The sequence below is a fragment of the Cucumis melo genome, chromosome 11 (genome assembly GCF_025177605.1).
Source record: "Cucumis melo cultivar AY chromosome 11, USDA_Cmelo_AY_1.0, whole genome shotgun sequence".
Lineage (NCBI taxonomy): Eukaryota > Viridiplantae > Streptophyta > Magnoliopsida > Cucurbitales > Cucurbitaceae > Cucumis > Cucumis melo.
The window spans coordinates 2,642,856-2,666,003 of NC_066867.1; the positions used below are offsets into that span (position 1 = coordinate 2,642,856).

The 23,148-nt window shown below is 29.9% G+C and overlaps 3 protein-coding genes and 1 long non-coding RNA gene across 4 annotated transcripts; 1 reads left to right on the forward strand and 3 right to left on the reverse strand.

Annotated features, from left to right (window-relative positions):
• Window positions 1–2,451: 2,451 nt before the first annotated feature.
• Window positions 2,452–2,862, reverse strand: LOC127144040 (uncharacterized). The gene is made up of 2 exons (XR_007815645.1): window positions 2,701–2,862; window positions 2,452–2,597 (listed from the first exon to the last, which is right to left on the reverse strand). It is a non-coding gene; the product is annotated as an uncharacterized LOC127144040 (long non-coding RNA).
• Window positions 2,863–4,354: 1,492 nt separating this feature from the next.
• LOC107992290 (putative CCR4-associated factor 1 homolog 8) lies at window positions 4,355–5,257 on the forward strand. Its single transcript, XM_017048170.2, has one exon. It carries the CDS (start codon window positions 4,355–4,357, stop codon window positions 5,255–5,257), a length of 903 nt encoding a protein of 300 aa, XP_016903659.2.
• A 2,498-nt stretch (window positions 5,258–7,755) lies between these two features.
• Window positions 7,756–10,396, reverse strand: LOC103497323 (subtilisin-like protease SBT1.6). The gene has a single exon (XM_008459459.3). The coding sequence runs from the start codon at window positions 10,298–10,300 to the stop codon at window positions 7,985–7,987; it is 2,316 nt and encodes a 771-aa protein (XP_008457681.2). The 5' UTR covers window positions 10,301–10,396; the 3' UTR covers window positions 7,756–7,984.
• Window positions 10,397–18,207: 7,811 nt separating this feature from the next.
• Window positions 18,208–19,384, reverse strand: LOC103497322 (actin-depolymerizing factor 5-like). Its single transcript, XM_008459458.3, has 3 exons — window positions 19,267–19,384; window positions 18,911–19,170; window positions 18,208–18,706 (listed from the first exon to the last, which is right to left on the reverse strand). The coding sequence occupies exons 1-3, from the start codon at window positions 19,285–19,287 to the stop codon at window positions 18,556–18,558; spliced, it is 432 nt and encodes a 143-aa protein (XP_008457680.1). The 5' UTR covers window positions 19,288–19,384; the 3' UTR covers window positions 18,208–18,555.
• Window positions 19,385–23,148: the final 3,764 nt, after the last annotated feature.

Genomic DNA, 23,148 nt, shown 5'->3' on the forward strand with positions numbered 1-23,148 from the left:
GAAAATGTGAAAAAATTAGTTGAATGAGATTTCTCTAATTGTTTTGCGGATGAAATTGAATAAAGCTAATTTGTAAAAATTATTTAACATAATATTACTGTATCAAATTCAGTTTTATACCATATTAAAATTATTTCTCCAATATATGATATCATAATATTAAATACAAATATAAATCTGGATTATTTATTATATTAATTTTAAAAATTATAAAATAGATAATAAATATGGTATAATATAATTATGATATTATATTATATATATTTTTGAAAATCAATTTTATTTATAATTGAGGTTGAAATGATCTTAAAAACGAAATCTTGATTAAGAATATAAATGAAATTTTAAAACATTTACGTAGAATGACTAGGGTGATTTTCTAAATATTTCTATTTAAATTAGTGAACTTAAAATTACTTTAACATACTTTTTAACACACTTTTTTATGATATAACTTAAAACGGGAATATAATTATAATAATTAATTACCATTCTTATATTTAATTAGAATAGTCAAACATTTGATTTTAATTTTCAGGCTTCCAAGAAAAAACTTCCAAAATATAAAAAGGATCTCCTCTTTGTTTTTTTGTTGCCTTAGTCACTTTAATAGCTATTATAAAGTTTCCATCTACCAACTAAATTAAACTATGTAATTCCATGTAAAAGAGTTTCCAAGAAATGTCTAAGTCACACTTTCACTTTCCAAATTACAAACTAAAAATGACTAAAGTAACAATCTAACAACTAAAAAGTTCTATAAGGGTTCTTAGATGCAAGACAGTTTCAATCTTGAAACAAACTAAGGCCTCACTTCAACATTCAAGCAAAAAACATTTGGAAACACAAACAACTTAACTATATATATAAGAAATTTAAGTTTATGTTTTGGACAAGTAAAAAAAACACCATAAAGGCATAAACAATAATTAATCAACCCTTCCCAACATGATTTATCAAACACAATCACTTAGACAATTTGGCAATGCAACTAAAAACCACGAAAAGTAATTTTAATTTGACCAAGTTTACTTGTTAGTCAAATTAGAAGTCTAATTATACAATTGCAGAAAGTGTGTAAAGTCCAAGAAAGCATCAACCATACAAAAATCACAAATGTAATAAGATATTTGAAATATGAAATTCCAAAAATTAATACAACATATTTACATTCTTTTCCTTCAAAGTCTGCTGCTTTCTGTTTATTATTGAAGAAAAATCTCTTCAAAGCTTTCTTTCTCTTATGAAAAAACACCTTATACCATCATGGCAAAAACCTATTGAACTATATCAATTCAATTTCATGTTTGAACTGGAACAAAATTGTCTACTGACCCAAAATTGTCCATATAAGTGACAAGAGGGATGGACAAGCCACATCACGAGAAATTGTGTGCTGCATTCATATTATAGAATCTACCTATAGGCAAACAAATTTAATTACTGAAGCAAAATTGTCCATAAGGGACATGAGGGATGGACAAACCACATGATGAGAAATTGCAAGTTGCATCCATGTTTTATGGATGCTTTATAGAATCTAACTATAGGCAAACAAATTTAATTACTCGTACAAAAACTGGGAATCAACTTTTTTATATGCAAGGACACTTCCTAAGTTTAATCAGCATAGTAAAATAAAACCTTAAGCCACCATAGCACTCTCCTCATTGGTAGCCATTGCATTGACTATAGTCTTCTGTGGAGATATGACTACTACTAAAAGAGGCACAATGAGAGAAATATGTTAAAAAGATAAAATTCTAACTTTTCTTTCTGTAAATCATTTGCTTCACACACGATTGCTACATAACTCACAACATATTGCACATAAACTTCCCCTCCGGGGAGGGTTAAATTTCTTGATGTTGTCAGACGAGGATTGTAGAATAGAATAAGTGATACTTCTATTTAAAAAAAAAAAACTAGATGTCACAAAATCTCACTTAGAATATTCTAAACTAAGTGACAATTTGATTAAGAAAACCATGTAAAGTTTTTAAAAAGTGTCCAAGTGATGTTTTCCTCTCAAAACAAACAAGAAGCAGCTAACCGCCCCTAGAACTCTTTAAAACTTACTTCTCGAGTCAATTCTCTACCCTTACTTCCATTGACTATGTTAGTTCGAAAATGCAAAAGCAACACTTTTTAGTACAAGAACTTGGAAGAAAAAAAAATAAAGTTTGATAATAAGGAAAGGAGGTCTACCACACAAGAGTTTCTTAACTCATAATGTAGAGGTATAGAAACCAAGACCAAAAAACCGAAGACACAGTTCCTACGCACTTGTATGCCTACCCGGCCCCAAGTACCAACCATGGAATTCAACACCATATCAAACTTAATTTTCATACAATATATTCATTTCAAAAACCACGTATACTTAACCAAAGAAACCAAGACAACATTTAGCAATGCAGATCATTTAGAAAATTCCTCGAACAGTTGGTGTTGGGAAACCAATAGTAAATCAAAACCAAGATAAAAAGGAGTCGGTCTTTACAATACCTTTGCCGAAAGAGAGAAAAACGTGGAAAACATTCTCCTAAACATGTTGGTTGACTCTTCTGGCAACCAAACGACGACAAGGACGAATCCTAATCCAGCGATGACGATGTGAGCGTTAGTTACTAGTTACGGAGCGATCATGACTCGGGAAGAAGAGAGGTGGGATGACCGAGAGAGATGGTGCAACCTTACCTCAACATTTAGCATCTTGAGCGTGGCAGACGGACGATATCGACGATAGATGAGTAGCAACAGACGACATAGATGGTATTGGTCAGCGATAAGCTGTCGAAGTTGAAGGGTTTCATGGTTTGGTGTTCACGTGGAGGAAGAGAAAGTGATTTTGGGGTTAGGTGAAGTACACCCTTTCACCTAGAAAAATCATATATAATTAATTTTTTGTTAGAGTGGTTCTGTTTTATGAAATATAAATAGTTCCTTAATTTTTTCTATTTTCGAAGAAACTAAAAAAAATATAAAATTTTGACACTTACAAAATATCATCTAATTCCCAAAAATCTGAAAATCTCTGTAATCTTTCTTCCCTTTCACTTTGGGTTTAGTAAGCTATCACGGTAGCCCATTTTTCTTACTAAATGCTCAATACGTTAAAGAAATCGATTTATATTCAAATACTTACAGTAGGGGTATTTTTGGACTTTTATCAAGTTAAAAGATACTTTTGAAATAAAAACTCCTATTTTTGAACTCATCTTAAAAGTCGAAAAGTATTTTTGAAACTAGGTGTGTTCAAATAACCCGATTATACGAATAAAACTATATATTCATCCCAAATTTGTAAGGGTTGGGTTGAGTTAGTTTTCATTATAAGTTAGATTGGGTTGAATTTTTCATAGTTTTTTAAGGTTGGGTTCGGTTCGAGTTACATTTTTTAAAATTTAGTTTGATCCAATCCAATCCAACCCAAATTTATAATATTATTAAAATACGTATATTATAACTTATAAATTTTAGAATTTATACGTATTGTTATGAAGTTTACTTGAAGTTACATTGGATTTTGATATTTAACATTTGAGTTTTATGAAATTTTAGTCATTAAATATGCGTTGTAGATGATAAAGGTAAGTATTTTAAGTTAATAAAAAAAATATATTTAAACAAAAAAATAAAATAAGTAGATAATTTGACGACTCAACCAAAATTTCAGGGATGGATTGGGTTAGGTAAAAGTTCGTATTTGGATCATTTGGGTTGACAATTTGAACCATTCAAAAAATCAGAGTGCTTCAAAAAAATCTTCCTAACCCAACTAAAGTCAACTCATTTACACCCATATTTAAAACTTTTGAAACTTCTACCAATTTTGTCATTTGAAACAATTTTAGATTAAAAATATTAAAAATTTTAAAATGAAAGAATAACGACAAAGTTATTATAGGAGTAAGCAAATAAAGTGGAATTGATTTTTGTTGTTCACAATTATATTTTATTTAAATTAATGGACTTGAAATTATATTGACATTATTTTTTAGATGATATCTCTTAGAAACATATAATTATAAAAATGTAAAAATTAATTATTTATCATTATCTTTATTTTAATATTTTACGTATTCTTTTTATCTTTAATTAAATAGTATGATTAAATATTTTGTTTTTCGTTTGTTTGAAGGAAATTCGAAGTGGCCGTATTCCTTACAACACAAGGATTCCTATTGTTATTATGATTTTCTAATAACACAATGAATCCTATAGTTATTAGGATCTTCTAATTACTTTCTATAAATTAACACTTCATACGTACAACTCTCATACCTTTCTAAACACCAACATTTAAATTCAAACAATCCCAGCTATTTCAATTTACCAACAACATCAGCAAATGGGTGGAAGAAATCAAACTCGATCAAGAAGATCAAAAAAGCCTTTCATTCGGCAAGTTTGGGCTTCCAACTTCAATTCAGAAATAACAAAATTTGATGAATGTCTTCGATTTCACACAATTCTTACCATCGATACTGAATTCCCTGGCTTTATCATACAATCTCCACGGGATTCCATTGATGAAGAGATTTACAAAAATTTTCGTTTCAACGTAAACCAAATGAAACTCATTCAACTTGGTATCACTGCTTCAAATGATTTTGGTCAAATTGGCGGTTCATGGGAGTTTAATTTTTCTGATTTCGACTTCCAAGTTGATGCTCATTCTCCTTCTGCCATTCCATTTTTAGAAAAGAATGGTTTGGATTTTAAAAAACTGAAGAAATATGGAATACCCATTGCTTCATTCACTAAAAAATTCTTACCTATCATTCAAAAACGTGACATCTTTCGATGGGTCACTTTCCATGGCTTGTATGACATAGGGTATCTCATCAAAGCAATGGGGTTAATCACAGTGTTGCCAAAATCAATGGAAGAATTTGCAACGTTGGTTGTTAACGAAGTTGGAATTGTAAGAGATTTGAAGCATATGGCTAGATTCTGTGAAGGACTAGAAGATGGAAGACTTGGACTTGAAAGATTAGGAAAAATATTGAATAAAAAACGATTCGGAATGAAACATAACGCTGGATCAGATAGCTTGCTTACAGCATCTGCACATTTTGAGATGGTGAAAAGATTCAGAATGACTTATGAAGTTTGTAATGGATTTTTGTATGGTTTTTCAGAATCGCTTGAATCCATGAAGATGAAGATGAAGATTTATCATCACAACATTCTTAGGTTAGGTCAAATTCCACATTTTCCTTATACACCTTCTTGTATTATTTCCCATTAAAGAAAGTTTGGTATAAAAAGATTTCCACTTCATTGGTGGGTTAATTACTAGACTTCCATTGTTTATTTAATTAATTTTACAATAATGTATTGAATCATTAAGATATATAAAGAATAGAGAGTAGTGATTAATGGAAGGAATGGGTTGTTGGGAAGTATAGGATATTTAATCAATCAATAGTATTAATTATGGAAACAAAACATACTACTAAAGAAGAGACATCAATTCATGATTCAATCTCATCACTAATGCTACATTAAGAAAACAAATCTTAACTAGCTAACTTAATTTTTAACCAAGAAAACTATACTCACCGTTTTGAATTTGGATAATTTTTTTTTTCTTTTGTTATTTTTATAATTATTAGGGGGTTTGGAATTGGATTGTTTTTTAGCACCTTTTAGATCCAACTCAATTGATTAAGTTATACATTCCTACCCGACCCAACTACGGATCCACTTGGATTAGGTTTGTTCGGGTTAGTTGAGTGATTCCTTTTTAAATTGTTGTCCTAAAATTAAGCATTGTGTTAGCATGTAAAAATTTTATTTGATTAATTTCATGTATTAAATTAATATTAACAACTCAATCTCGATTTACATTAGAAAAAAGCTTCTTTTCAAAGTCTAGAAAACTAGTTTTAAGAATTGTCGGGGTAAATTATCCAAAGAAAATTCATAAAACTAAGATAGAAAAAAAGGAACATTTTCAAAAGTAGAAAAATATCAAAATATCAGAACTATTTACAAAATATAGCAAAACTTCTAAAACTCATTTGAAAATTTTGCTATATTTTGTAATTTTTTTTTTTGTTATTGCAACAATTTTCGTAGAAAAAACATATTTTTAACTAAAATTAATGAAAAGTTCGGGATTGGTTTGGTTTGTTTTGGTTGATTCATGAACCAATTCCACTTAATTTTTATTTCTTAAATCCAACCCAACCTAAATAAGTTAATAACTCGACTCAAACTATATCGATTAAATTGGATTGATTGGGTTTTGGGGTCATTGATTTTCTTTAACGAACTTATTTATTATTATTATTCTAAAACTCTCTACCTACAAATGAGAAGTTCAAAAGAGTTCTAAAGAGTTATTTGGATTGAACTATTTATATACTAATAGTAATAGTAATAATAATTTTGAAGTGGATGTGATACATACCAAACCCACCATTAATGGGTGCAAATGCATTCTCATGTGTTCTTAAAATTCAATTTGAAATTTGTATAAAATTGGTGAACCAAATCAAATTAAAGGAAAAGTAATAGTGCTACCAATTTCTAGCTAATTAGTTACCTATGTGGTAGATTAATTATCATTTTGCTCAAATGGTAATCTACATTTTTCATCCACTAACCTTCCTTTAATAATTAATGAATTGGTCATTATATTCCCAAATATTCACTCCAATTTCTTCTAATGATTTTGATTTCTACAACCATACCTAAAATTTTGAGCATAATTCTATAAAAAAATGAGATTGATTCCCAACATAGAAAAACCCATATAATAACACAAAAAGACATTGGCTTTCCATAAGCTTCAACTACAAGTGTTTATTACAAGTAAGCTCTTTGTCAAAGTCAAAGATATTGACAAAGTTAACACCCAAATTCATAAGCATTGAATCCAAGAAATAAAAGCTAAATAGTAAACTATAACCATAAAGTAATAAATGGAACTCCTGCAAAATTGTTCAATTTGGTAGGATTATCTATCTAAAATTTACTATCTTTTAAATCTTTTCGACCCTCAAAAATCTCGAAGTGTGTACAAATCGATCAAATACTCATTCAATATTTTACTTTCTTATAAACACATTCTCTCTTTATTCCACCCTAAATACATATTATTATAACCGAGACTAACATAGTTACCTAAAGCATGGACTACTACAAGACATTTGGACAGTTGATCTTTTTTTATTTCTTACTACGATGTTCTCATTATCTTTTTTAAATTAAATAGTTTATAAATCAAACACATAATATTATAACAAAACAATAATACCTTAAGAATATAATAACAAACATAGAACATACCCTACGTTTTTCACTAGTACAAACTATTATAACATAGACTAAAATACTTCGCACTAAAAACATACATTCTAGGGCCAAGTGGTAGTATGATTTAAACTAAAATATTCTAATTATTGACCCATTATACTAATTAATTAAGTGCTTCAAACAATAGCAATTTGAAAAACTCACCTGAAAACAGAAATATCCGAATCCCAAAAAAGGTTGAATGGGAGAAGGATATTGGAGCATTAAATAAAGGGTCCTCTTCATAAGTTCCCAATTGCAAATTTCAACCATATGCTAAAACCTAACCATACCATTATCATACAAATGTCTTTTTGGGATTGCCAAAACAAAACAAACCCCGGTTTTCTTCTCTGGTGGCTCCCCCATTCTTAAATTAAAAATCAATCAATCAATCGAATGCAAACCCATAATTACTGCCTTCAAATCATCCCCAGGTCAGAATAAAAAAACATAACTTTTGAAGAGATTATATTAAGAAAAAAAGATATCTCAAACCCCTAAAAATTACATTCCATTACACAACAACATAGAACACTAGAGATTACAAGTTTCAAAGAAGAAAAAAAAAAGCTGTAAAAGGGGAAGAAAATAGCAGTCTGGTTTCTTTTGTTTGTTGTTGTTGTTCTTGTTTTGATCATGAGAAAGATGATCGAATTCCAAAGCTTCACTTTTACAATGGCTCTAATTGAGTCACTACCAGTGGACTACGGACCACATGCTTTCCATCGGACCAAGAAAGCCAACCAAAAACAGCCCCCACATCCCCCAGTGCAAGATTCTGATTGTCGGCTGAAATTGCCACAACGAAGCTCTGTTTCTTCACCGTCGTTGAAAACACCAGTTTTGATGGTTTTACCTTCACTGTCACTCCTTTTGGAGCTTCGATTTTAACTCTGTACACTGAATTTGATGGCCCCACGTTAGTCACCGTTCGTATAAACGACTTTGTCGACCACCCTTTTGATAGACTTGAAAATACTGCTACTATTGATGGGTAATTCAGATTTTCCGGTAATGGTTTTTTCGTTGGACATCTCACCGGTGTTCTTGTTATAACTTGAATCATTTTCGGGCCGTACCCGATTGAGCATAAGAAGTTTATATAATCGGTGTTTGTAATGTCATAGATTAGACCTGGGTCCATTGCGAGTCCTAAATTTACATGTCCGGCACCGAAATCGTAAGGAGTTGAAGGTTTTCCGGTGGATTCTTCCGTCATTGGTTGGCGGCGGTTGTCGATGATACTTGCGGTGGTCATCATGGCGGATCTTAACGCTGCTGGACTCCAATCTGGGTGAGCTGATTTTAACAGAGCGGCAGCTCCACTCACATGGGGGCAAGCCATTGATGTACCGGACAAGATGTTGAACTCGGTTTTTCGTGTATCGAAGTCCAAACCGGTTGGACCGACGGCGTCAGTCCAGGCGGCGAGAATGTTAACCCCTGGTGCGATTATGTCCGGTTTTAGGATTTCTGGGGTTAATCCATTTGGCCCTCTTGCTGAAAACGAAGCCACTACCGGCGCAGGTTTGATTCCGATTATGGTCCCCTGGAAAGCGATGGTGGCGGTGGGATTTGTAGAGGATGATGCGTAGGCTTTCATGGCATCGCCTTCGTCGGAGCCGACGGCGCAGGCAGGTAGAAGATGGGCATCACCGACGAGTCCTTCGCCGTTTGAGATTCCGTTCGCTAGAATCATTCCGACGCCACCGGCCTTCTTCACGACTAAACCCTTGGCCACTCTGGGACTACTTCCCCTGTCGCAGATCACGATTTTTCCGCTCACAACCTTAGGATCGAGCGAGTTCTCCATACAGAGCGAAACAGAGAGAACCCCTGATTTCCCAGGGTAAACCAACGGATACATTGTACCGTTTAACGGCGCTCCGGCGTAGAGAGAAACCCCGTAAATCTTCCGTCCGTTTCCAAGAGTCACCACCGACGGGAAATTCCGGTCAATCGTACCTGCCCCAACCGTCGTAACCCACGGCGCCAAGTTTGTCACTGACATTCCATTAGGTCCATCGTTTCCAGCCGAAGACGAAACGAAAACACCCTTAGAAGCGGCGCCGTACGCTCCAATTGCAATTGGGTCAAGATAATACGGCGAGGAAACGCCATCCCCGCCTCCAATTGAGATCGAAATAACATCAACACCATCGTTAACCGCAGCATCAAACGCCGCAAGAATATCAGAATCAAAACAACCAGAGTTTTTCCAACAAACTTTATAAACCGCTAAACGCGCTTTAGGAGCCACACCCTTTGCAATCCCCGAAGCATAACCCTCCAAACTCGCCTGAAACGAATGCCGTCCAGCCGCCGTGGACGCCGTATGAGTCCCATGTCCATCAGCATCTCTTGGAGATCTATACTCAATCGTATCATTTATCCCAATAATCGGACCAGCAGCGTTGGCCCCTGCTTCATGACCTTTAGAGAAAAACCTCGCACCCACAATCTTCCTGTTACAGTTTTTGGCCGTGAACTTAGTTCCAGTCTCACAAACCCCTTTCCACCGGCGAGGAATCGGACCCAGATTCACATCAGAGAAGCTTCGTCGTTCAGGGGAAATCCCAGTATCGAAAACTCCAATAATAACATCTGAGCCGTAATCGGAATCAGACCAGAGACCACGCTGGTTTCGGAGGCCGAGAAACTGAGGGGAACGAGTGGTGTGAAGTTGACGACGACGGTCCTCAAAAACAGCAAGAACAGAAGGGTGTTTTCCAATGGAATCGACTTGTTCTTGAGTTAAAGTTGCGGAGAATCCATGGAAAACGGTGTCGTAAACATGGAGGATTTGAGGGGATTGGGTGAACTCGGAAGTGTACCAGTGGTAATGAGTGGGGAAAACAGAGGGCTTGGAGAAACGGTCGATGCGGACGATGAAGGTCTTCAATGGCGAAAGGGATGAAACTGTAGAGAGAAGAAGGAGGAAGGAGAAGAAGAAAGGGGAAAGGGAAGTGGAGAGAAAAGCGGCCATTAGAGAGTGGAGAGTGGAAATGGGGAGTGAGTGAATGTACCGACAAAGGAGAATCGGAGTAAAATATAATCAAGAAGACTGTTTAATTCTCTTTAATTTTAATTTATTTAAATCTAAACATGTAATTAAGAATAACCAATAAATAGGAATTTGTTTTATTCTTTTCCTCTTTTTTTTTTTCCTAGAAATAAGTGAAAAACTTTTTTAGTTATTATTTGATCACTTTTTTTTTCATAAATACTTTTGAAATTTGTGCCTATTAATTTACTTTTTAACCGTTTTTTCTTTTTTAATTTATGGGTCTCAAGTATTTTTTAACTAATTTCTAGAATAATAACAATTTTTTTAAAATTATATTTTCATTACCAATTTAGCTTTTGATTTTGAAACGCTCTAAAAATGTAGATAACAATCTATAGAACAAATAAATTAAACTAAAATTTTGTCTAATATGCTTCATTTTAAAAAATCAAATCAGTCTCTACAAATCTATCCTTAGTCTTTAATTGTTTAATTGTTATTTTAAATTTAAATTTTTTTAAAACATATTCCTCATTTTTCTAATTTAAAATATCATGTAATTACTTTTTAAAAAACTACTTTTGACTTTTTAAACCTATCCTTACGATGATGAAGAATGAAAAAATATATTTTAAAATTTTAGAATTAGTACTTAACAAAAAAAAACATAATTATATTTCATGTTTACGGATAAATACTTGATAGTAAATTTCGAAATTATATTTTAGTTTTAAATAATTATTTAGAATATATATAATACCATATAATTTTTCATTACAAAAAAAATTGTTATCAAATATAGCAAAATATGATCGTGATAAACATGTATACGAGTCTATTTTAGCGTATTTGTAAATAGTTTTCGACAAATAATTCAATAGCAAACAAAAGGGCTAAAATGTAAATTTATTAAAAATAGGAAAAAGAAAGAGAGAAAAAAAAGTGATGGTTCAAAACTATCGTCAAAGGAGATATGGTGAGTCAGCAAACTTTAACGGGGGACCGGGAAGAAAGTACAAATAAGATTTGGTTAAAACGACACCGTTGAGTCAAATATTATAATTATTATATGATATGAAAATTGATTTATCTAAGTTCAAATGTGTGACAAATAATCATATTATTATTAGAAAAAAAAAAATAATGAAATGGGAAAAGTTAAAGGAAAATTTAAAAGTAATGGTACGTACAATTCGAGGGGTTGCTTTCATAAATTTCTAAAACTGGTTGGCTTAGTTTATAAATTTATTTAAAAAGAAAAAAAAAAAGAAAAAGAGGAAAAGAAAAAAAAAAGTAGAATTGTAGAATTTATGATAATCATGATGAATAATCACAGCCGTTGGATCGTGGGGTTCACATTAATCACAATTTAAAAATTAATAAAAAACCTCGTTACATGGAATCGAATAATAACAACAACAGTGACCTTTCTCTTATCTTTTGAAAAATAATATTTCCTTTTAACCACGTGGATTATTAGTGTCTAGAACTATAATAATCACTCGAATACGTATTATTATAACCTATGTTTTAAACACAAAATATTATATTTCAATACTATGTTATCATTTACTTCATGTATTTTCAAATTTGTAGCGAATTAGTCTCTAAAATTAAAAAAAAAAAACATCAAAATTATATGTCAACTTTTATTATTTTATGATCAATGTAAAAAATCTTATTAAATTTTAAGATTAATTTCTATATTAAATATTAAATTGTTGCAAATTTTATAAGGATTAAACTTAAAGATGATACACTAAATTATTACTTGAAAACGAATAAAAATGATTGTTTAATCTAATCATGAATTTATGTGGTGAATTATTAATTAAATTATGTCACATAGGCAGGGTAAATAGTATTTGAATGTGGGCTATTCTTCCTCCACTTTTAAGGTAAGATAAGAAATGAGTGAAAAATTGCAATAATTTCCACTTTGATGTAATTAATAATGTAATGTAAAATTTTGTTTGGATGTTTTTGTATAAGATATGATTTGTAATGGATGATTAGATGTTTGCGTAAATTTATTTGGGTTTTTTTGTTGAAAATTGATCATGATAGAAAAGTTAAATCAGTAGGCAAATCTTCCTTCTATTTTTACTAAAAAAAAATTTATAATTTCTATTTGGTTCCTAAATTTTAAAACTTCAAACATTTTTGTTTTCAATTTCATTCATATATTTTAAAATTTTTAATTTATTTTATTTAAGATTTACACTTTTAATGATAATTTAGAAAAAAAAAAACTCGTCTTTAGTATTTGGTTTTAATCTCTATTAATTAACTAAAATAATAACGAGTTGAATTTTTAATTTTAGTTTTAAGAAGGATGAAAAAAGATGAATTAATATTCTCTTAAATTAATTAATGGCTTTACCACCGTAAATAAAAATCGTGAAAATTTGAGGTTAAAATTGAAATTATGAATTATAATATTTACAAACCAATTGTGAAATTAAGTAGAGAGACATGGATGTTGGATGAGGTATAGAATAATGTACATAATTTAGGTATGATAATGTGGGCAGGTAGATTGGAATTAATGTGTGATGGTGTTAGAGTCATCATGCAAATTTAGCTTCAAACAAAACACAAAGCTTACTTCAATTAATTACTTCTCTTCTCCACTTCTTAAATTCAATTATTTATTCCTCTAAACTGGATTATTTCCTTTTAATTTATTCCTTTCAATATATCACATCAAAACTTAATTATGTGTCATTTGTTTTTTTTTTTCTTTCTTTTTTAATTTATCATATTCTTATGAAATTATACTTTGAAAATATTAGGCAAAGATTAGACACACTTCTTTTTTTCAATCTCAAAATATAAATATAGATCATATTATATACATTTAGCATCACTATATAATCAATCATATACTTTATAGGTTTCAAATGTCCATTATTTTGCTTTAAGAATTTATAAGTTTGTGTGGTCCATAAGTTGACAAAGCAAAAGAATGAGCTGTGAATATCTAAATTTAATTTGTATATCACAAATTGCTTTATGGATTTAAAAATCGAAAAAAAAGTACTAACGTATTCAAATTAACTTTATTCGTAAGTATCTATCCATATACCTATATTTTATAATTTAAACTTTAATCTATGAAAATCTTTAAAGGCTAACCATAGGTTGTTTTTATCAAATGCAATACCTCCCTGGCAATAGTGAAGAGGAGAGAATAATATCAAAAGAAAAAGATTCTCGAGGCTTTCAACTTCTAAGTAGACCATCGTTTAGAAAACTTTGAAGGTGCAACAAATTACAACCCACCTAGCTAGATCAATAACATAGGGTGTTATTGTATTGTATTCTTATGTAGGGAGAGTGGTATGACAACTAACACGTACTTGTAGAAATGTGTTGTATTGGTAAGGAATGGGTTTACTTAGAAGGATGTGTGTCTGGTAAAAATGGTGAAGGGGTCGAAGAAGAGATATAGTGGGATGCAAATGTGGTTGAGGATGAAACCATGTGGAAGAAGGACAGAATTGATGGTGTGGTTTTGTTGGAGAAGGAGGATGCAATAAAATGGTGTATGGGAGCCTAAGCGATGTATGTGGGTGGGAGAATTATTGAAAATTTTAAAAGATTGAGAAGCACGTGGGTGGTGGCATAAGAAGGCGTGCGCTTTGTTTCTTTTTTGCTTTAGCCATAAAGAGAGGGAACATAATAACTGTAGTACTTAACTCACATTTTTTCTTTTTTCTTTTTTCTTTTTTCTTTTTTTTTTTTTTTGTTTTTGTTTTTGTTTTTTTCATTATCATCCCAACCCTCCATTTCAAATGCAAACTCCATGATTTCTACTAAATCAACGGTGAAGATCTCATTAGTTCAGTGGTTCCCACAGTACTAAGTTAAAATAAAAATATTAAAAAAGAAAAGAAAAGAAAAGGGGAGAAGGAGAAGGAGAAGAGAAAAGATGGTCAAATGTTTCCTCCGTGTTTGTCGCTAAGTTTGTTATTCTTCAACATTAATTACTTTCCAATGTAAATATTTAAGAGAGAGAGAGAGAACCTGAAAATTAAGAGAAAACGATTGCAGTACTAAATTACTTAAATAAATAAAGACAAAGCTTATTTATTGAGGGAAAAAGAAAAGAAAAGAAAAAAAGTGAAATATTTTGATGTTTTTTCTTTTTTAATAGAATGCCGACAAAATGGTTGTGAATAATACTGTTTCATTTTACACACTTGTCTAATAGTAATTATTATTGGAACATGAGTTCCACGGGTGGATGATCCAACAATTACAGAAAAATATAGGGTGACTCCTTTTATTTTTCTTTGGAAAAGATGTTGAATAAACTTTTAGAGACACTAAATTCGAGTGAAATTATCAAAATACACATGCATATATGCGAAAAAGTAGTTTTGTTTTGCTCGTCTCCTTGGTGTTGTTCAATCTTGCCATTTTTTATTGGTGTGGCTCCCTCCAATCAATTGGTGTCACTCGATGTTAGAGAAGAAGAAGTTGCGTGAGAGATGAGGGAAAACGTGTGCATGCCAAGTGGAGAAGAAGAAGAAGAAGAAGATCGTGGGAGTTGATAAAATAAACTACAACGATTAAGAGGAAGATAAAAAACAGTAAATGAAGATTGATGATGATGTTGTAATTTTATGCGATGATGTGACATCATTAAAGAGGCATTTGACATTCTTTAAAAGAAATTTAGTTCATTTGTCATTTTGAGCCTTTAAAATGAGTCTTTTGGACAAATAAATCTCGAAAAATTTTTCCTTTAAATTTTTTTATAGTACTATTTATTTCTAACTTGGACCGAAGGATCGACAACAACCATAAAGACCAATATATAGAAACTAACCATGGAAGTCTTAAAGGTACATATGAAGTTCCCCCAGTGGTTAGCCATTATGGACAAGACATGCATGCCCAAAGTGTTTAAACACAACTTTAAAGTTCTTGGATTTGTCGTTTAATAATAGTTTAAGGTAAATTAGTAAAAATTAAATATTAATTAATTATACCAAAATCTAATTAACTAAGTAATTGTTATAAAACTGTTTTCTATATAATCAAAATGGATCAATGCAATTGGGGCACTCTAAAAACACTATATGAATTATCTATTCTCTAACTCTCTTCAAACTATAAAAATACATGATTTTTTGAATTTTTTTTTTTTTAATGTGGAACCCGCAATAATACATAGTTTTAGCTTCCATACATTTTGATATGAAATATATACAAAGAAAATTATACTATTTTTGCATGTGTTTAACCTTGTTAAGTGTAAGTTAATAAGAAAGTTTTTGTTGTAGCAAAAAGTTTAGAGATATGGAAATCAACCATATCTTTATAAAGTCATGAGCAGGCATACATATAGGCCACTTGACATATGGAGTTTTCCTTATCCTCTCAAGATTTGGGCCCTCAAACATCACATCATTCTTTAATCTTTGATACTAGATTGTGGGTGTGTGTATGGTCACCCACGACCTCATATTTAGTTAAGCTTGAGGGTGAAATTAAAGAGGTCTGAAAGTCTATTTAAACCTTGAGTTAAGTATTTTGGTCTTGATTATTAACTTTTATCTCATTCGAACCTTAACATAAGAGAATTTAGGTATAACCTTCTTTTAAGTCCAAATCTACACATAGACATAATAATCTCAAAGTTGGAGAGTACAGTCTTAATTGTTGAACAATAGAAATAAATTAATATATGTTTCATTTTAAGAGTTTTTTTTTTTTTTTTTTCTTTTCTTTTTAATTTTTAGGAGCCTGGAAATTGAATATCTAACTTGAAGTAATGCTCATTTTCCTTCCCTAAGTAGGAAGGAGGACATTTGAGGCCCATAACATCTCTTATGTCCAATCAAAAATCCAAATGGGCCTATAAAAGCAAAGTATAAAATCATGCCGATCCTTTTTGGGCCTCCTCATGGGCCCATAATAATTAAATAAAAACGGGGCTCGTTTTACAATATGGTAAATTTAATTGAAAATATAACTATTTGATTATTATCCATTTTAAAAATATTGCAAATATAGCAAAATCTATCGTTACAACTATTAGTCTATCATTGATAAAATACAAGAATCTATCACTAATAGATTTTACTATATTATTCCTAAAATTGCTATTTCATTATAATTACCTTTTTCGTTATTTCCATCCTTACATTATCTCACGATCAAAATTGCTATTACTTGAAGGAAAAAAAAAAAGACATAGTTTTATGTTTTTTTAAAAATATTATTAATATTTTATTTTCTAACTCAACTATCATATATTCAATAGTACTTGTACAATTAGCCTCGAGGTCAGATTATCTACCGATAATATTTTAGTATGATGATATGTATATGTGTGCCAACTTGATATTAACAGATATTTCTATAAATAAAAGAAGTTAAAAAACTTATTTAAATTAACAATGAAATTGGTTTTACTTCCAAACTAAGTTATAAATTTTATTATTAGATTCATATATTTATATTGAGGTCAATAGATATGATAGTTTTAAGTTGTTTTATGGAGCTTTTTTAAATGTATAAGTATAATAAACTAAAATATTGATAAAATATAGCAAAGTTTCACTTATATATATCAGTGTCAACCAATGCATTTATAGATAATGACTATCAATATCTATCATTGATAAATCTGAATAGATACTGATAGCCTTATAACACGTTACAAAAGTCTATAGTTCTAAAATTAACCGTAACAAGAAACGAAATGGAGGATGGTTATATGTCATATGATGTTAATTAATTGTCTTTATCTCTACTTCCTTGCAGCTGAAAAAGAAAATGAACCATCACTACTCATCTTCATCCAAAACCTCAACACACATTTATGTTCCTAAGTCATTGTCCATGATTACCCACCATGCAATAATACTTCATACATATATATGCTCACAATATATATATATATATATATATATATATATATATATATATATATATATATATATATATATATATATATATATATATATATATATATATATATATATATAACATAAAGTAACTTTATTATTAGTATTATTATCCAAAAATGGCTTCCAAATAAATCATATAATTTCATGCGTCATCATATTCCAAACTCCCATTACAAACAAACATGTCCATAATGTAAAATAATGTGATATAAATCAATTATTTACATTAAAATCTCATGTGCATGTTGGATGATGTATTGTAATTGTATTATTGATCTTATAGACTATACATATATATATAGACTTTATGTATAATAATATTATTCTCACTTTCATAAATATTATTATAAATTCCTACAAATTCATTCTTGTTTCCAATCCTAAATTCCCAATAGACTCAATATTTGATCAAAACTGTATAAAATAAAAACATTGATCATAAAATCACTTTTCTAACTCATTTTTTTAAAAGTGTAAAATGCATTATTTATTTTTTTATTAGTGTTTATCAACAATAGATTATGAAATTTAAACACATATAGAATTTTATAGATATTTGTAGTAATTTTGTGGAAAACAAAATGATCATCAAATAGAAAATAAAATTTCAAAATCAAAAGAACAAATTATCAAACCTTAAATTATTAGATATAAATTCTAAGCTTAGACGTAAAGTTCAACAAATTAAAACCATGATTACAAATCCAAGCCTCTTAAATACGATTATTCAACCAAAAAAAAAAAAAAAAAAAAAAAAAAAAAAGGTTGAGAGATTTTGACCCTAATCTATATCTTTAGAACAAATATATGTATAATTTAACATAAAGTGTATCTTTAGAATTTATGTACAAGGATTGGAAAATAATGATAAATAATTGCATAAAGTGTATGAATGAAGAAATGGTGAAGTGTCAAAAATCAAATATGAAGTGGGGGAAGAAAATGAAAAAGGCAAAAAGATAATTAAAAACAACAACAATAATATAACATTTGAATTACAACTATAAGATTTAAATTACACACTAACATATCATACTCATAAATTATCAGCAGCTCTCCTTTTCTCCTTTTCTTTTCCAAATTAAACCCAATAATAATACATAAAAAGAAAAGTGGCTTTAATTTCCCTTTTCCTCCTTTTTCTTTTACTTACATTAGTCCCCCAAACAAAAAAAAAAAAAATGATGAACAAACCAAGAACAAAAAAGAAAAAAAAAAAAAAAAGCAGATAGTCATTTCATTATTAAAAATTCGAAGTAAAAGATACCTAAAGAGATTAGTATTTCTTTTTTTCTTCTAATTATTTGTTCATTTTGCTCTGTCCTTGATCACATCGATCCCCATCTCCGTTGGATCAGTTGCTTGAACTTCATAATGAATTCCTTCAAGTACTCTCCTCAATCCATCCTTTGAAGTTGCATACAAAATTTTCGCTCTTATTCTCGATTCCGTCGGTGACCTGTACCAAATCATTCATTCCATTCAACACAGATCCCTTCAATTCACACTATTCGATTCAAACAATTAGTTAGGGATTAATTCCATCATCCTGATTACAATCAGAACCGACGAAAAAACTCATCTAATTAATCAGAGATTTTAACAGAAAAGCCAGATTCAAATGCGCGATCGAGGAAAAACAGAACAGAATCGATGAATATACCAAGCGATGAAGAAGATCTTGCTCTTACGGCAATTATCAACAGTAACGAAATCGAAATCGAAGACCGCGTATCGACAGTCATCGTTTGGTAATGAAGCGGTGAGATCATCGTAGCTTTCGGCAGGACCGCCTACTTTATCGACGGTGACTAATCTCGATCCTTCATCGATCTTAAACACGATATACCTATGCACTTTCTTCCATTTCATCTCCATGAATGAATTCTTACACTCGTCGCTTACCCACATTCCTGTGGTTGCCTGAGATTCGGCGTTAAAGAAATGGAATCAGAAAGAAGTAAAAATGAGGAGATTGATTGTAAGAGATAAAGTTAAGGAAATTAGTTTAGTTTTTACCATTTTGAAAGCCATCGCCATTGTTGAGGTCTCGTTGTAAAGCTTTGAGGTCTGAAAATGGAGAGAACGGTGAGTGAGTGAGAGTGAAACTCGGTTTGGGGATTTATATAAACTTCGCCTTACCAAAATGCCCTTATCGATTACACATAATTACGCTTCATCTATTTTTATTCTTTATCACATTATGTGCTTATAGTATATTATAAGGTTTAAAACTTTAGGTTATTTATATTAGTGATATTTTCTTGTTTTGTCTATGTATGGATTTTTTAGATTAAAAGAAATTTGTTCAATTTTACTATTTTCATTTAATTTTAATTTTAGTATTTTGAGTAAATTTTAGAGGGATATTTTCAAATATATTAAAATAAACTAAAATTTTACCCGTATAGCAAAATTTTGGATTTTATTAATGATAAGACTTTTATTACTATCTATCAATATGACTAATATAAGCATATCAGTGTCTATCAACGTCTATCATCATATAATTTGAAATTTGGCTATATTTTATAAATATTTTGTCAAATTTGTCATTTAAATATTAATTTTAGTTTTTTTTTATTTTTTTAAATAAAAATTGATTAAATTATGACAATAATTTTCATGAGTAAGTATAATATATGAATATATTTTTAGAATTTACAATGAAAATGTTATAGAACAATTTTTTTAAAAACGAGATTAATTTTAAGATTCGTTGAAAGTAATATAGAGACTAAAATTGGTTCATAAAAAAAATATGTAATTAAAGGAGACCGAAATTATTTTAACCATTTTTATAATATAAGTATGATATTTTGTTATATTTAAAAATAATGTTTTTAATTAGAAGCTAAAATAAAACAATAAGAAATAAAATGAGATTCAAACCAATGTTTAGTAATACTCTATGCTAAATATAGAAAGATGATAACATGTTTCTACAAAGATTAATTAATGCTTAATCATTGTTGGATTAAATATTAATAATTATGGAATTTCTTTCAAGAAAGTATTATATTATTTAAATAAAATATGGAGTTGGGTTTTTTGTATTTCCAAATGTGAAGAATAGAATGATTTTATTTGTAAAATAAAATCATATCCACATAGATAGACAATGTACACATATTATTATAATGATTGTAAATTAATAATATGATCATATACTAAAATGAATGTTATATATACATTATGATTTATTGAATAATGTCTCATAGTAGGGGAACATGTTCTAAAGCTATCATTGTACTAAAAATTGAATACTCAATAAGGGGGAAAATCTCAAAAAGCCTACTCTATGAAATTGTTTTTGTAAAAAGTTTTATTTGTTTATTTAACTTTATTATTTTAAGAGGGTAATTAATTTAAATTACATAATTAGTATTTTTTTATTTTTATTTTTTATTCTTTTTAAGGTTAATTCATTCCTAATGATTTAAAAATTTATTTTAAAATACCTTTTTTGGGCAAAAAATCATATAAAATAATTTCATTACTATCTTTAGGTTTTGGCATTTATTTAAAAAAATATTATTATAACGAGATGAAATATTAGTTTTTTCAAAAGTAAAAAAGTTGACAAACTATTTACCTTCCATAATTCCATAGAACAAAACTACTAAATATAAAATTTATCGACACTCGATTTTTCTATAGAGGATAAATAGTTTGTCAAAGGTTCTATTTTTGACAATTTTCTATTTATTATTTTATAAAAGTGATGGGCATTATTAATGAAATAATTTAACTTTTTTTAGTAACAATCGTAAAAATATCTATATATTTTTTTCTTTGGACTATTTTTGAATATATCAAAATAAACAAAAATATTTAATAAAGATAGTAAACTATCACAATCTATCTATGATGGATTGCAATAGACTATGTCAATCATGATACAAATAGACTGTAATATTTTGTAAATGTTTTGTTTTTTAAAGTTAGAAACATAATATTGAAACCTTTCTCGAGAGTTATGCATATTTAATATAATTTAATTAAGATTGTTTAAAATTATGTTGGTAATTGTTTGTTTGAAGTGAATATATTTGTCCTTTGGGGAGCTTAGGCCACAATCAATTCATAATTACAAGCCTTAATTAATAATTCCCATTTTCTCTTAAAATTATTTAAAGAAAATAAGTTGTAGGTCTATTGTAACGACCCAACTCTTTATACTAAGCTGAGGTCGTTACTAAAAAGAAACGATGACAAGAGACACTTTTTGAAACGAGGGAAGAATAAATTTTCATTAAAAACGGAATATTAAAACACTGAAACATAAACGCGGAAGCAAAACTGGGTCCCCATATGGCATGTCACGGATCCTTCTCTGTCGCTCGCCAGCTTTCCTCTACCTTTACCTTCGCCTGAAATGTTAAACATAGAAAGAGTGAGTATAAACATATACTCAGTAAGGGACCTACTACTAGTCCCGCTAGGTGTCTGTTAACTTCCCATTAGAGTCCTGAAAATGGTACCCAATCTCTGGCACGTTCCCGAACACGTGCAACATGCGCTCCCGTAGGAACGAAAATCTGGTCTTCGGTGTCCCGAGGGAGCACCTAGGACATGCTGGTCTATAGTGAACCCGGGGGTAACACTAAGACAATCGGGATGCGAGGACCCCGTCGAATCACTCGAATCATATCTATATCCATGCTAGACTGGCGTCCCGTCGGACCACACAGTCCTAAATAGGTGGTGATCCCGAAGGACACCCATGCAGGTACGACTCTAATAGACAAAGTTAACAGAACACCCTATCCATAGCATGTAGCATAACATAACATCATAACATGGCATGAGTATTAATCTTAACGTCCTTAATCATGTGATTAATATATCATGCATTAACAATCATCAACAGTCATCAACAACATACTACCGGTCATTAACATAACATCAGTCATCATCATCAATCATCAACATAATAATCTCAGTCATCATCATCAACATCAACTATCATCGTAATCTCAGTATAATCATTATCATCAAATTATGCATTTTAGCTACCATCAATGCATAATCATAATTACATGCGGTCTCTTGAATTCAGTTCGAAGGTCTAGTAGGAGAATCTCTTACCTGGAGATTTTAGCCAAACAAAGGTACTCCCTAGTTGACAGTAAAATTCTCCAATTAACTTGATCCTAATCATAAAAGGAACACTTAGTATCTTAATTAATGAAATTAGCAATTGGCTAACATCCAAAAATTCTCCCAAATTAATTAACTTTCTAAAAATTGGGGTTGAAACCAATTCAACCTTGATTGGGAAAAATCCAAGATTTAGATCTTAAAAAGTTTAGCCAATTGAACCTTTTACAGAAAACCCAAATAGATCCAAAATTAAATTAATAAAATATTAATTTAATTTTATTGGCTTACCAAGGTTACTCAGATGGAGGTTGGAAAATCCTCTTATCCTTGATGAAAAATTCATCACTTTAAATCCTCAAGCTTCCAAAGAGACCAATCTTAACTTCAACTGAGGCGGCGACAGCAAAGGGTTATCTTAGAGAAGAAGATAAAGAACCTTTTTCTTTTTCCTTTAATTCCATCTTAAGCATTCCAATGCTATTTATAGACCCAAATAATAACAATAATAATAATAATTATTATTATTTCCTTTTCCTTTTCCTTTTAGGATATATATATATATAATACCAAAAAAATATACATATATCTTTATTCGCATTATCTTTCCTAAATAAATGCCTTAATCTTAGGCATTTATAACCATTAATAATAATAATAATACTTCTTTATTATTATTATTTTTCTCTCACCAAAATCTACAATAAATATATATTTATTTAAACCATTATTCTCTTTTATAAATATATATCTTTTTCGTCCAATCAAAATCAATCATCTCTCTCTTCATGAATTATT

Coding starts and splice junctions, on each gene's coding strand:
- LOC107992290 (XM_017048170.2), top strand. CDS start 4,355: ATGGGTGGAAGAAATCAAACTCGATCAAGAAGATCAAAAAAGCCTTTC.
- LOC103497323 (XM_008459459.3), bottom strand. CDS start 10,300: ATGGCCGCTTTTCTCTCCACTTCCCTTTCCCCTTTCTTCTTCTCCTTC.
- LOC103497322 (XM_008459458.3), bottom strand. CDS start 19,287: ATGGCGATGGCTTTCAAAATG. Junction 19,171..19,266: donor TGGCGATGGCTTTCAAAATG/GTAAAAACTAAA, acceptor GCCGAATCTCAG/GCAACCACAGGAATGTGGGT. Junction 18,707..18,910: donor AAGATCTTCTTCATCGCTTG/GTATATTCATCG, acceptor GATTTGGTACAG/GTCACCGACGGAATCGAGAA.